Source organism: Cherax quadricarinatus, chromosome 56, assembly GCF_038502225.1.
Source record: "Cherax quadricarinatus isolate ZL_2023a chromosome 56, ASM3850222v1, whole genome shotgun sequence".
Lineage (NCBI taxonomy): Eukaryota > Metazoa > Arthropoda > Malacostraca > Decapoda > Parastacidae > Cherax > Cherax quadricarinatus.
In genome coordinates, this window is record NC_091347.1 from 25,871,833 (window position 1) to 25,884,514 (window position 12,682).

A 12,682-nucleotide genomic window follows, 5' to 3' on the forward strand; every position below is an offset into this window, starting at 1 on the left:
TTCGTTTACTGGCGTGGTAATAGGAACAGAACTCTATCATTAAGTGGGGAAAGGCTGCACTGTATATATATGTATATATGATGGCAGTTTGTGCATTCAAATATGGAAAGGATAAGGTTGAAGAAGATGGTTTATAAATCTGAGGTGGAAAGAAGGATAGGAGTCATTCCAGGATTGGTTGGAAAAAAGGGAAGGGGAGGTAAAGAAAGTTTAAAATGTTAGGGACTTGAGCATTAAGCAGGCGTGTGTGAGCATGTTATATTGAAGTGAGATGGTGTTGGAGTGTGAGATAATTAACATTTATTAAAGAATTCCAGGATACTGGTTAGCCAGACTTGATGCAGTTTGAAGTATCATCTGAACTGTGATGTCAGCATACTTCTGATAAGACAGCAGCTAAATGAATGATGGCGAATAGGTTTCCTTCTTTGGCTCACCCTGTCTCAGCAGATGACCACTGAAGAAAAAATACATACATACACACTAAAAGGAAACTACTGTGCCTGCACTCTTAAGTATGGGTGAAGATGGTGCAATTCAGAATGGCATTTAAATGATGATGTCCACAGTTTTCCAGAAAGACAGCTTGGAAATGAGTGTTGGCGAGTGTTTTCCTTCTTAGGGTCACCCTGCACAGGAAGAAAACAGGTGACAAGCTTGAATAAATAATGCATGTATTCAAGGTAATCAAAGATGCAATGAGAATATCATCCATACGTTACCCAGAACAGGTGAGCAAAGAGGAATAGTCATGAACTAACCTGCATATAGCAACAGATGTTATCTACACATGCAAGTATTACTGGATGCAGTGGAAGAGTCATGAAATGGATGCCTGGACAGTGACAACACTGCATCTACATTTTCCCTGCACCAATGGGTGAAGAGGAATGGGCATGGACTGCACACCCATAGGGTGACCACATATTTTGTGTAAGTATGCACATAATTTGTGTAAGTACGCATTTAGTAAGCAATTCGAAACTCGAAGATGAAGTTTATGATCTAAAAATATTATCATTTCAATTAATTAGTAACAAATTAGGCAGTTGGTAAACTTCAGCTATATAGTATTGCATTAACTGGTGTTCGCTGTATCTGAGAAAGAAACATTACAGAAGATCATTGATTGCCTGACTCCTTCACTGGTAAAACTCCACTAAATTTTCAACAACACTGGATAAACACATTAAATTTTCCATGGTCCCTTTGTTGTGCACATTCCTTTTTTTGCATTAAGTTCCAGATTAAACAAAGTTGCATAATGGAAGCCAGTTAACTGATAGCAAGATAACAGATGATCTACTGTATTACATGGGTAGTGTGGTGATGCTTAAAACATTCCTTTTCCAAGTTGTACGAGTCACATTTTAAAATAATTGAAATGCTTGTAAAAAAAAAAAAAAAAGCATCAAATAATGGAAGTAGAAGTAATAACAGAAAAACAAACAAAATTTAATCAAATCTGAAATGTACATAAAAATACCTGACATTAACATTAATTACTTTCACATATTAAACTTAGCAAGGACATTTATGTTTCAAATTCAAATATTTAATTATCACATTATCCCCTTCACAATGTATGTCAGATAATATTGTAAACTCCAGTATGAAGATCACACATTATAAACTCACTACACAAACAAATACACATAATCAAATCTTCTTAATTTAAGTTTCAGCCAGAACTAAACATTCTACTTTGCTATCAGTACTGAGTCTAGACAGTTTAATATTCCATATCTTATTTCTATGACTTAGTAACACATCAGTTACAACTGTTGAGATAATGTTGGTCAATGAGCCATATGCATTTTTAATTCTTCCTATATACACATTGTGAAAAATAAAAGATCAATTCCTTCAGCCACCTTCGCAAGCCACTGAAAAACTGCTGAAGAAAAAACTATTTTTTAATTTTTTTTTTAGTATGTGTAAACAGCATTAGGTCACCTAACAGTGTAAAAAAAAATATTTTTCATGTGCTGTAAGTGACCAAAATTGTTAGCTTCAATATGTTTCATATAAAAATAAATTAATTCTATGGCATAAAATTGCTACTGTCACAAATATACATTGTTTAATAAATTAATAACCAAAGTTCTATAGTTAATTAAATAACCGCATGTGCCCAAATGCAATCACATCCCATAACTAAAATTCTAGAATAAAATTTACTCATGATGCAAACATATTTTTACTAATTCTATATTGCCGGAAAACTTTATGATTCGTTAACAAGTGTTTCATGTTCTTAAGAACACTACCTAAATCTCTCGTTCTCTTCACATCAAAATACCCATTCTTACAGCCAACAAAGTTACATTTGGCCAGATATACACCTATAATCTAACACACAGTCTTAACACATAAAAATATAATCTTACAATCACAGCTATTTTATGTTAATGAAATCTTTTAATGCTCTATAGTCTTCCAAATACTGTATCTTATCATCTTTGCCTGTTATAAATATTTCATTTGACAGAGCCATAAACAATTCAAAAATGATTATTACACTGAACTAACCAATTTTCATGCAATTGGCAGAGTGGTTATTTGAACATTATCAAAATACTTTAGTCATTTATACCTTTTCTAAAAAATACATATCATTGCCAATCTGAGAAAGAACCTGACACACTGACTTGGCTCTTAAATTCATTCTCTTTTACTTCCCTTGTAAGCATTAGCATATACTGCATGAAGATGCAAATTACCAGTGCAAAAACAGCAATAAAAATATAGTAAACTTTGTAAAAAACCAGCAAGTTCTTGATCAAGGTCATGTTGGTTTCCTGAAAAATCTGCAAAAAATTTGCCATTCAAGCAAGTACCATAATCTCATAAAACAAGCAAATCTATCAGTTTATTGTGTATGCATTTCAAACTATGAACCAAAAGGAATCAATATGTTGGATAAAACTGGCTCGGGTGTATTTCTATAAAATGGTAAAATATTTGGGGTGGTCCTTGAAAGTGGCAACATTGAAAGAAATTCTCTTGGTCCAGTTTTTATCAAGTTTACTGTACAGTACACAGACATTTGCACCAGGACAACGAAGAATGGAAAAAACAGAAAATAAATAACTTTGAAAGACTGATTGCTAGCTTTAAGGTGTACCGACTATACGAGTTGAAAGACTGAGGTTTACAACCAAATGTTAATTTAATTATCAAGATCCCGGTGCATGAGACCAAGAGAAAATTGGTACCTTAACATCCAATTAATTCAATTCTTATCCTGACTCTTCTAATTACATCCTATTATTTGAAATGGAACAAAAACACTTTTGAAGATTTACTTACACAATAAATGTCAGGTAAAAACATTCAGTAATTCTGTAATGTTTCTCATCTTACAATGAAATGCAACAACATATAAACATTTAATTTTTTAATTCATTGTGGAATTCTTTGGATGAAATGCATTAAACAGCCTGGTCTTGATATGTTCATAATAAAACTCTATTCATTCATGCTGACACGAATGCTAACAGAGTACGTAAATTATATAGTACATTCCTGAGATTCACACTCACATTCTCTGAGTTTCAACTTATTCATTTTAAATAAATACTTTTCACTAGTCCCGCTACATTCAGTTGGTACTCTGAATAAAAAAAAAAAAAAAAAAAAAAAAAAAAAAAAAAAAAAAAAAAAAAAAAAAAGTATATCTAGAACTCAAAGTTATTCTATTTTGTTTTTACAAAAGCATAAATAACATGATACTAAATTTCTTTTTTCTTCTTTGGGTTACTCAACCTTAGTAGAATATGGCTAGCAAGTATTAAAAAAATTACTACAAGTCATGCTTCAGTCATAACTTACTAACTTGGTTTAATTGGCAGAGATTATCTTGCCAAACAACCCAAGTTGTTAAATATTAACTCTTGTTATAGTTCTGTAAAAGTGTCTGAACATTATGAGAACAATATGCGGTGCATGAATGTGAAATGCTGCTTGAAATATATTATACAGTCTGAAGTAGGGTGATGCCGAATCTGTAAGGTTGCTAATTTCTGAGGAAGAAATGGACATGCAAAGTGGGTTTCAGGTATGTTATCTAGACTTCTGATCTTAGAGAGAGAAACCATAATCCTTTCATCTAACAAATCAGACACTAGACATTTAAAGTGTTAGTGGACACCTGGTGGAAGAGTGAGGAGACTATGCATGGATCAGTCTCCCTGAACGTAGTACAAAGGGAAACAAAAGGTGCCATGAAAGACAAATGAGATGAATTAACAAACATAAGTACCAGAACACAGAGGAGAAATTCACATCAAAACTAAGAAAAAAACGTGAAGAATACAGTGCCCCGTATGGCCAAATATGCAGTCTGCATAATTTTTTTAGTTCTTGAACTGTATAGTGAGGTGTATTACTATTCTGATATTTTATTTTCATCCTTTTAATTACATTTTTAGTGCAAATAATATAGCTATCATAGGAGGAACCTACATGGTTCAGTCAGTTCTTATATTTGCTATTGTAATTAAGTGGGAACACAAGACAAAAAAATTGATCAAATGTTCATCCAACTTATAATTAACAAACAGTAAATAATGATATAATGAAAGTAGTTTATTAGATTATGTATTGGTGGATAAAAGGTTGATGGGTAGGCTCCAGGATGTACATGTTTATAGAGGGGCAACTGATATATCGGATCATTATTTAGTTGTAGCTACAGTTAGAGTAAGAGGTAGATGGGAAAAGAGGAAGGTGGCAACAACAAGTAAGAGGGAGGTGAAAGTGTATAAACTAAGGGAGGAGGAAGTTCGGGTGAGATATAAGCGACTATTGGCAGAAAGGTGGGCTAGTGCAAAGATGAGTAGTGGGGGGGTTGAAGAGGGTTGGAATAGTTTTAAAAATGTAGTATTAGAATGTGGGGCAGAAGTTTGTGGTTATAGGAGGGTGGGGGCAGGAGGAAAGAGGAGTGATTGGTGGAATGATGAAGTAAAGGGTGTGATAAAAGAGAAAAAGGTAGCTTATGAGAGGTTTTTACAAAGCAGAAGTGTTATAAGAAGAGCAGAGTATATGGAGAGTAAAAGAAAGGTAAAGAGAGTGGTGAGAGAGTGCAAAAAGAGAGCAGATGATAGAGTGGGAGAGGCACTGTCAAGAAATTTTAATGAAAATAAGAAAAAATTTTGGAGTGAGTTAAACAAGTTAAGAAAGCCTAGGGAAAGTATGGATTTGTCAGTTAAAAACAGAGTAGGGGAGTTAGTAGATGGGGAGATGGAGGTATTAGGTAGATGGCGAGAATATTTTGAGGAACTTTTAAATGTTAAGGAAGAAACAGAGGCAGTAATTTTATGCACTGGTCAGGGAGGTATACCATCTTTTAGGAGTGAAGAAGAGCAGAATGTAAGTGTGGGGGAGGTACGTGAGGCATTACGTAAAATGAAAGGGGGTAAAGCAGCTGGAACTGATGGGATCATGACAGAAATGTTAAAAGCAGGGGGGGATATAGTGTTGGAGTGGTTGGTACTTTTGTTTAATAAATGTATGAAAGAGGGGAAGGTACCTAGGGATTGGCAGAGAGCATGTATAGTCCCTTTATATAAAGGGAAAGGGGACAAAAGAGACTGTAAAAATTATAGAGGAATAAGCTTACTGAGTATACCAGGAAAAGTGTACGGTAGGGTTATAATTGAAAGAATTAGAGGTAAGACAGAATGTAGGATTGCAGATGAGCAAGGAGGTTTCAGAGTGGGTAGGGGATGTGTAGATCAAGTGTTTACATTGAAGCATATATGTGAACAGTATTTAGATAAAGGTATGGAAGTTTTTATTGCATTTATGGATTTAGAAAAGGCATATGATAGAGTGGATAGAGGAGCAATGTGGCAGATGTTACAAGTATATGGAATAGGTGGTAAGTTATTAAATGCTGTAAAGAGTTTTTATGAGGATAGTGAGGCTCAGGTTAGGGTGTGTAGAAGAGAGGGAGACTACTTCCCGGTAAAAGTAGGTCTTAGACAGGGATGTGTAATGTCACCATGGTTGTTTAATATATTTATAGATGGGGTTGTAAAGGAAGTAAATGCTAGGGTGTTCGGGAGAGGGGTGGGATTAAATTATGGGGAATCAAATTCAAAATGCGAATTGACACAGTTACTTTTTGCTGATGATACTGTGCTTATGGGAGATTCTAAAGAAAAATTGCAAAGGTTAGTGGATGAGTTTGGGAATATGTGTAAAGGTAGAAAGTTGAAAGTGAACATAGAAAAGAGTAAGGTGATGAGGGTGTCAAATGATTTAGATAAAGAAAAATTGGATATCAAATTGGGGAGGAGGAGTATGGAAGAAGTGAATGTTTTCAGATACTTGGGAGTTGACGTGTCGGCGGATGGATTTATGAAGGATGAGGTTAATCATAGAATTGATGAGGGAAAAAAGGTGAGTGGTGCGTTGAGGTATATGTGGAGTCAAATAACGTTATCTATGGAGGCAAAGAAGGGAATGTATGAATATATAGTAGTACCAACACTCTTATATGGGTGTGAAGCTTGGGTGGTAAATGCAACAGCGAGGAGACGGTTGGAGGCAGTGGAGATGTCCTGTTTAAGGGCAATGTGTGGTGTAAATATTATGCAGAAAATTCGGAGTGTGGAAATTAGGAAAAGGTGTGGAGTTAATAAAAGTATTAGTCAGAGGGCAGAAGAGGGGTTGTTGAGGTGGTTTGGTCATTTAGAGAGAATGGATCAAAGTAGAATGACATGGAAAGCATATAAATCTATAGGGGAAGGAAGGTGGGGTAGGGGTCGTCCTCGAAAGGGTTGGAGAGAGGGGGTAAAGGAGGTTTTGTGGGCAAGGGGCTTGGACTTCCAGCAAGCGTGCGTGAGCGTGTTAGATAGGAGTGAATGGAGACGAATGGTACTTGGGACCTGACGATCTGTTGGAGTGTGAGCAGGGTAATATTTAGTGAAGGGATTCAGGGAAACCGGTTATTTTCATATAGTCGGACTTGAGTCCTGGAAATGGGAAGTACAATGCCTGCACTTTAAAGGAGGGGTTTGGGATATTGGCAGTTTGGAGGGATATGTTGTGTATCTTTATATGTGTATGCTTCTAGACTGTTGTATTCTGAGCACCTCTGCAAAAACAGTGATAATGTGCGAGTGTGGTGAAAGTGTTGAATGATGATGAAAGTATTTTCTTTTTGGGGATTTTCTTTCTTTTTTGGGTCACCCTGCCTTGGTGGGAGACGGCCGACTTGTTGAAAAAAAAAAATAAATAAATAAATATACACAATCTTTAAGGATGACCCACACTAAATAGCTGCAAACAGCGTGTGTTTTTGGTCCAGCTAGAAACCCTTTTTAGTTGCCTAAAAAAAAAAAAAAAAAAGAGGGGGGACCACAGTTAAGTCAAATAAAAAATATTTTTTTTCCAGATGTCAATGTGAGTCACTAAGTCATACATACAAAATAACATTCATGCACTGCCTACAAAAATACTGCAATATACATTCCATTGGCAGTATGTAGTAGATTTTCACCTCAGCCTTCCTTGTGCTTCATTTACATATTTGGATCTGCTGTTATGTATCTCTCTTACTTAATCATCCATTTGATTCCAATTTAACCCAAAAAATATAAAAAATTTGGCAAAAAAACAGTAGCCAATAAGACCTCAAAATTTCTAAAGAATAACTGCCTGTAAAAAAAATATATTCTGTGTACCACACCATAGCTTACATCGTCAGTGTAACATATAATAGCTCAAAGAAATGTATATTAATCACTTTATCAGGAAAGAGATATTACTTAGAGATCTTTTATCATACCATATTTTTTCTTCATGTAGACATAATTAACTTTAAGATATATATGTACTTTGTTTATTTTCTTGCCAAATTAACTTAGCCATTTGGAACTTAAACTGAGTTTACCAATTTCAGTATCTATCACTGTTTTCTTGGTATTATGATTGAATTTTCCTTGAATAAGATAGAAAGTTGTTCATCACCTGTCTTTTCACACACTCTGCTCTCTAAGACAGCAGGACTTCCACTGATATACCAGAGGAACTTGTTGCTCTAGCACCATCACAGCCAACTGTTATCTGTGAATTATATTCTTTTCATTTGCTTTAGTTTTATCCTTTTCCTTTTCAGGAGCTTCCATATATAAAGGCTTCAGATCTGTTGGCTTGAATTTCCTGAAAATAAAATAAAATAGTTATTCTAGTTTAGCAACATTAAACTTAATAATTTTGTATAGCGACAGGGGACGTACTCAGGTAAAAATTCACTTTGTGACAATCTATTCCTGCTGAGTGACAATACATCATAATGACCTGCCCTAGACTGGCTAATGAGAGTCCATTTATTCATATACAGTGGACCCCCGGTTAACGATATTTTTTCACTCCAGAAGTATGTTCAGGTGCCAGTACTGACCGAATTTGTTCCCATAAGGAATATTGTGAAGTAGATTAGTCCATTTCAGACCCCCAAACATACACGTACAAACGCACTTACATAAATACATTTACATAATTGGTCGCATTCGGAGGTGATTGTTATGCGGGGGTCCACTGTACTCTTGGGATTATCAAGAAAGCACACACGCATAGGTTTGGTCACCAGTTCAGTACATGGGAAGTGGAATATACTTGCTGGCTAGATACTGTTGCTGTTTTTAAATGTTACACTGCAATTCAATTTGTAGTCTAAGAAGTAGAGCTATGCTAGTGATGTCTTGTCTTCTATACATGTTCAAAGTTTCCTGTATACACTATCACCTTGTTTGGAGATCATTTCAACCATCAACCCTCCCTTTGTAAGGACAACATTTTAATGTCTCTTATGTACAGGTATATCAATGATTTGGAATTTCTATTGTAATATACTATATATTGATGCTTGTTCTCTTTATAGTTATTACCAATAGATTTCCCTTATCAGTTTTTTTATGTACAGTATCCTGTTATGAATTTTTATTACATGTAATAGAAATCAAAACACCCCTCCAGAAAATGAGGAAATGGTTAGCTTTAACACATTTTTCATAAAAACCTGTATTTTCTATATCATCTCAAAAAACCTTCAACTGTTGTCATTGTAGTTTTATCTCTTCTTTCTGTCTTTAAACAAGGTCATTGTAAGCAATGTACATTACACTGTATTTGTTGCCATTCTTCAAAACTCACATTTCTTTAATTTGTAATCTTATTTTTTAATTATTTTATGGTTCATATTTCTTTAAATGCAAGCCCCAACTACAACTATACTATATTCAAAATTTTTAGCACCTCCCCATCCATATACTGGTACATGTATTTTATACAGCAGTAATACTGTAGCAATAATATTCACAAAAATGTACTAAACCCACATGGGCTCAACATACCATGCCTAAAACTTACCTTAAATATACAAGAAGGGCATCAGTTCCTGTAATCAAGCACTCAGTTCGAAGTGCTGTATATGACTAACAATCAAACCACAGAACAGGTGGTATTAGAATCCATGGCAAGTGAGTCATAAGACTCCAGGCCAGTGTTATTACAGTTTCGTTTATGATTATCTCTTGATCTTATCCATATCAAGTTTATAGAAAATTTTATCAGAGTGGATGGAAGTGTAAATTTCCACTCCCATCCATTTCCAGTACGTGTACTGTACAATAAATCCCACTCAAGACAGTAAGATCTGTTCTTGAAAGCTGGCATGCACTCTAAAATTGTAAAATATACAACACAATATGAACATCATTTGGGAAAAATAAGATCACATTCTAAACAACTTAAAGTTGGTCTTATTAAGCTGCAGACACAATGACTAATAATAAATTATCACTCTTGATGGCAGCAGACACAATCATATACCATATGATTCCACTTTTATTCCAAATGCACAAATGTTTAAAATTATTTTTATGGATACCATCAAATGTTCAAAAGCTTTTACAGCCAGATAATGTAAACAGGTACACACTGCAAGTTATTATATACTGTATATCATCACATCTTGCCATTTTCTTACTTGCAGTACCATGAGCTAATTTACTGTTCAAGAAAATGTTACTCACACAGCACTACTTAGAGAGCATCAAACCACAATCAAGGTCAAGTTTTTCTCCCAAGAATATAATGTTGCTGTTTCAGTTAATATATCAAAATGATATAGCAATGTTTAAGGCTTGTTATGCTGCTGGAAAAACAGTTTCTCAATTTTATCAATTCACATGACAGCAAGACGGTACAGACAAGCCAACAATATGGATACTACACAATAGCCATTATTTATAGAAAGCAGTCATGTCTATCATAATGAATATTAAGTGAAATCTCTGAGTATCAATGTGACACTTCCAGACATTTAGAGGAACACTGTGCTGCTTTCCAACAAGCTGGGTTTGATAAAACTAAGGGGGCTGGTGCAAAGGAATTATTAAGACCTTTCCAAACACAAGTTGACGCAACTCCTACCCCCTGTAAATTCACTCTGGGGAAGTGTTGAGTATGTTGACACCATAGACTCAGCCTCAGCAAACATTACGAACTATGATTCAAATGGGATATTTAGCTCTAGAATCAAGGCAGGCTTAAGAACTTTTTCATTGCTACAGGACAGCCTAGGTCAATGTGGTAAAAATAAATGAGAAAATCATATTCCCTTGAATGGTGAACTTTCTAACTGGTAAACCCTACTATTTCATACTTAACTGGCAAACATATGGATCTATAATTACCTGGTATACAATTCTGTTCTATACTTACCTGGAGTGAATGACGGCAAAAGTTTTTCTTTTTTGGGCCACCTTACCTTGGTGGGAAATGGCCTATGTGTTAATATATAAATATATAATAAACTTACCCGGCATATACAACTACTCTTCTATACTTAACTGATATACACTACTGATCTATCCTTACCTGGCATATACTACTGTTTTTAATTGCCCAGTACACATTACTGTTTTTAATTGCCTGGTAGACACTATATACACACCTGCTCTATATTTTAACAGGTGTACTGTACACCTGTTAAAATAATATGATGTAATAAACTTAATATTTCATCTCACAGTTATAATTTTCATACATTTCATTGCCATACAGTCAATACGAATAAATAAATCAAGATACAGCGCCTTATACTATGTATGTAATTATGTCTGTGTCATACAACTAGTCAAGCTTTAAACACACATGGTATGCTAGCAAACTGACTGTACCTAATAAATAATACTTACGAATACTGTGAGAATGGTACGCCTACTATGAGAAGAGGGTTTGATTTGATGTTCAGCCTCCACATGCCATGATGGTAGCCCCGACCATCAAGGTCCCATATACGTAAGCACTGCAAACAACACAAAAATTAGATGATAGCTATGAGGTTATAAATGCTGGTTAACACTGAGAAGTATGCAAATGAGACACACATGCAGTATAAAGACATTGAGTGAAGAGATGTTTTTTGATGTTTTGCCAACCTGTTGCTTTATCAATCCACTACAGAGACCAGGAAACACAAAATACTGGTCTGTATGTAACCTATAGGTCTCCACAGAAGTGAAGACTCTTTCTTCCATATGCCATATGTGTTGAAAGAGGCAACTAAAATGCCAGGAGAAAGGGGATAGTAACCCCTTCTCCTGTATAAATTACTAAATGTAAAAAGTATAAAAATGTTATGCTTATGCTTTTTGGGTCACCCTGCCTTGGTGGGAGATGGCAGCTTTGTTAATTTTTTCTTTATAGAAGTGAATAGAGTACAGTATATAAAAGATAAGTTCAATTTGGACATCAACATTAGTGATATCTTGTGAATCTTAATACAGTACTAACTTAAACTTTCCTGTTTTGTATGTTGCATACTAAAACTTTATAAAGAATACTGGTTATATAAATTGTATTAACTCCTCACCACTGTAGATATGGATTCAGAATCTTCCTAAACTTTTCAACTCCTTAAGAATGTTGGCAAATACCTGATAAACACCTGAATTTTTTTAAATATCTGCATGCTGGCTTGGCTATCATCACAGCCTCCACTTGCATGCAATGAAAAATGTTAATGTGTGAAAAATTTATAGGGATTATATCAGAAATATGAAAAGAGGCAGGAACAAGCATAGGAAAAAGTAATTAAGACATACTTATCTTTGCACCAAAATATTCTTTTGAACACTCGGTTGGCACAGAGTTAATGTGTGCTTCTTTGGTAATATGGCAATAGCTTAAATTTCACAGTACTCTTTGTAATATACTGCACGTATCTTTACACTGAGTGACCGCAGATTTTACTGCATTATTTTTTTAAACATTCAGTGCCTTTTGAAGACTTTTTCCTAAAAGTTATTTGTTTTTAAATACAGGATCCAACATGTGTATAAATTTTGGAACATTTATCAACTTTCATACCTACAAGCTACTATAATCACAGTATCTCAAAAGAAATCTTTAGTTGTACAAACCTTGGCAACTTGTAACCATGTAGTATAATCTTTATGGTGGTTCATCTGAATGAAGAGTAGGTAAGTGTGGCCTGTGGTATCTGGGACAAATGTTTCTTCACAAGGACTCTGTGAGTGATCCAAAACTGTTCCTCGGCGTAGCATCTCTGTTATCAACTCTTCATATGCCTCCTTTTTCAGACTGGAATACCAATGAATTTTTGTTACATTTCTACTATATTATTTACTACAAACATCTATTA

The 12,682-nt window shown here is 34.7% G+C and overlaps 1 protein-coding gene across 3 annotated transcripts in view; it reads right to left on the bottom strand.

The window, feature by feature from the left end:
* Positions 1–1,443: 1,443 nt before the first annotated feature.
* Positions 1,444–12,682, bottom strand: part of LOC128700698 (protein O-linked-mannose beta-1,2-N-acetylglucosaminyltransferase 1) — a 790,167-nt gene continuing 778,928 nt past the window's right edge. For 2 of the 3 annotated variants that reach the window (XM_053794015.2, XM_053794017.2), the window contains 3 exons: positions 12,441–12,621; positions 11,214–11,323; positions 1,444–8,172 (listed from right to left, as the gene is read on the bottom strand). In XM_053794015.2, coding sequence (XP_053649990.1) covers positions 8,073–8,172; positions 11,214–11,323; positions 12,441–12,621 — 391 coding nt within the window. In that variant the 3' untranslated portion in view covers positions 1,444–8,072. Of the gene's footprint in view, positions 8,173–11,209; positions 11,324–12,440; positions 12,622–12,682 lie in introns of those variants that run through there. The other variant, XM_070097232.1, reaches the window with a different exon arrangement.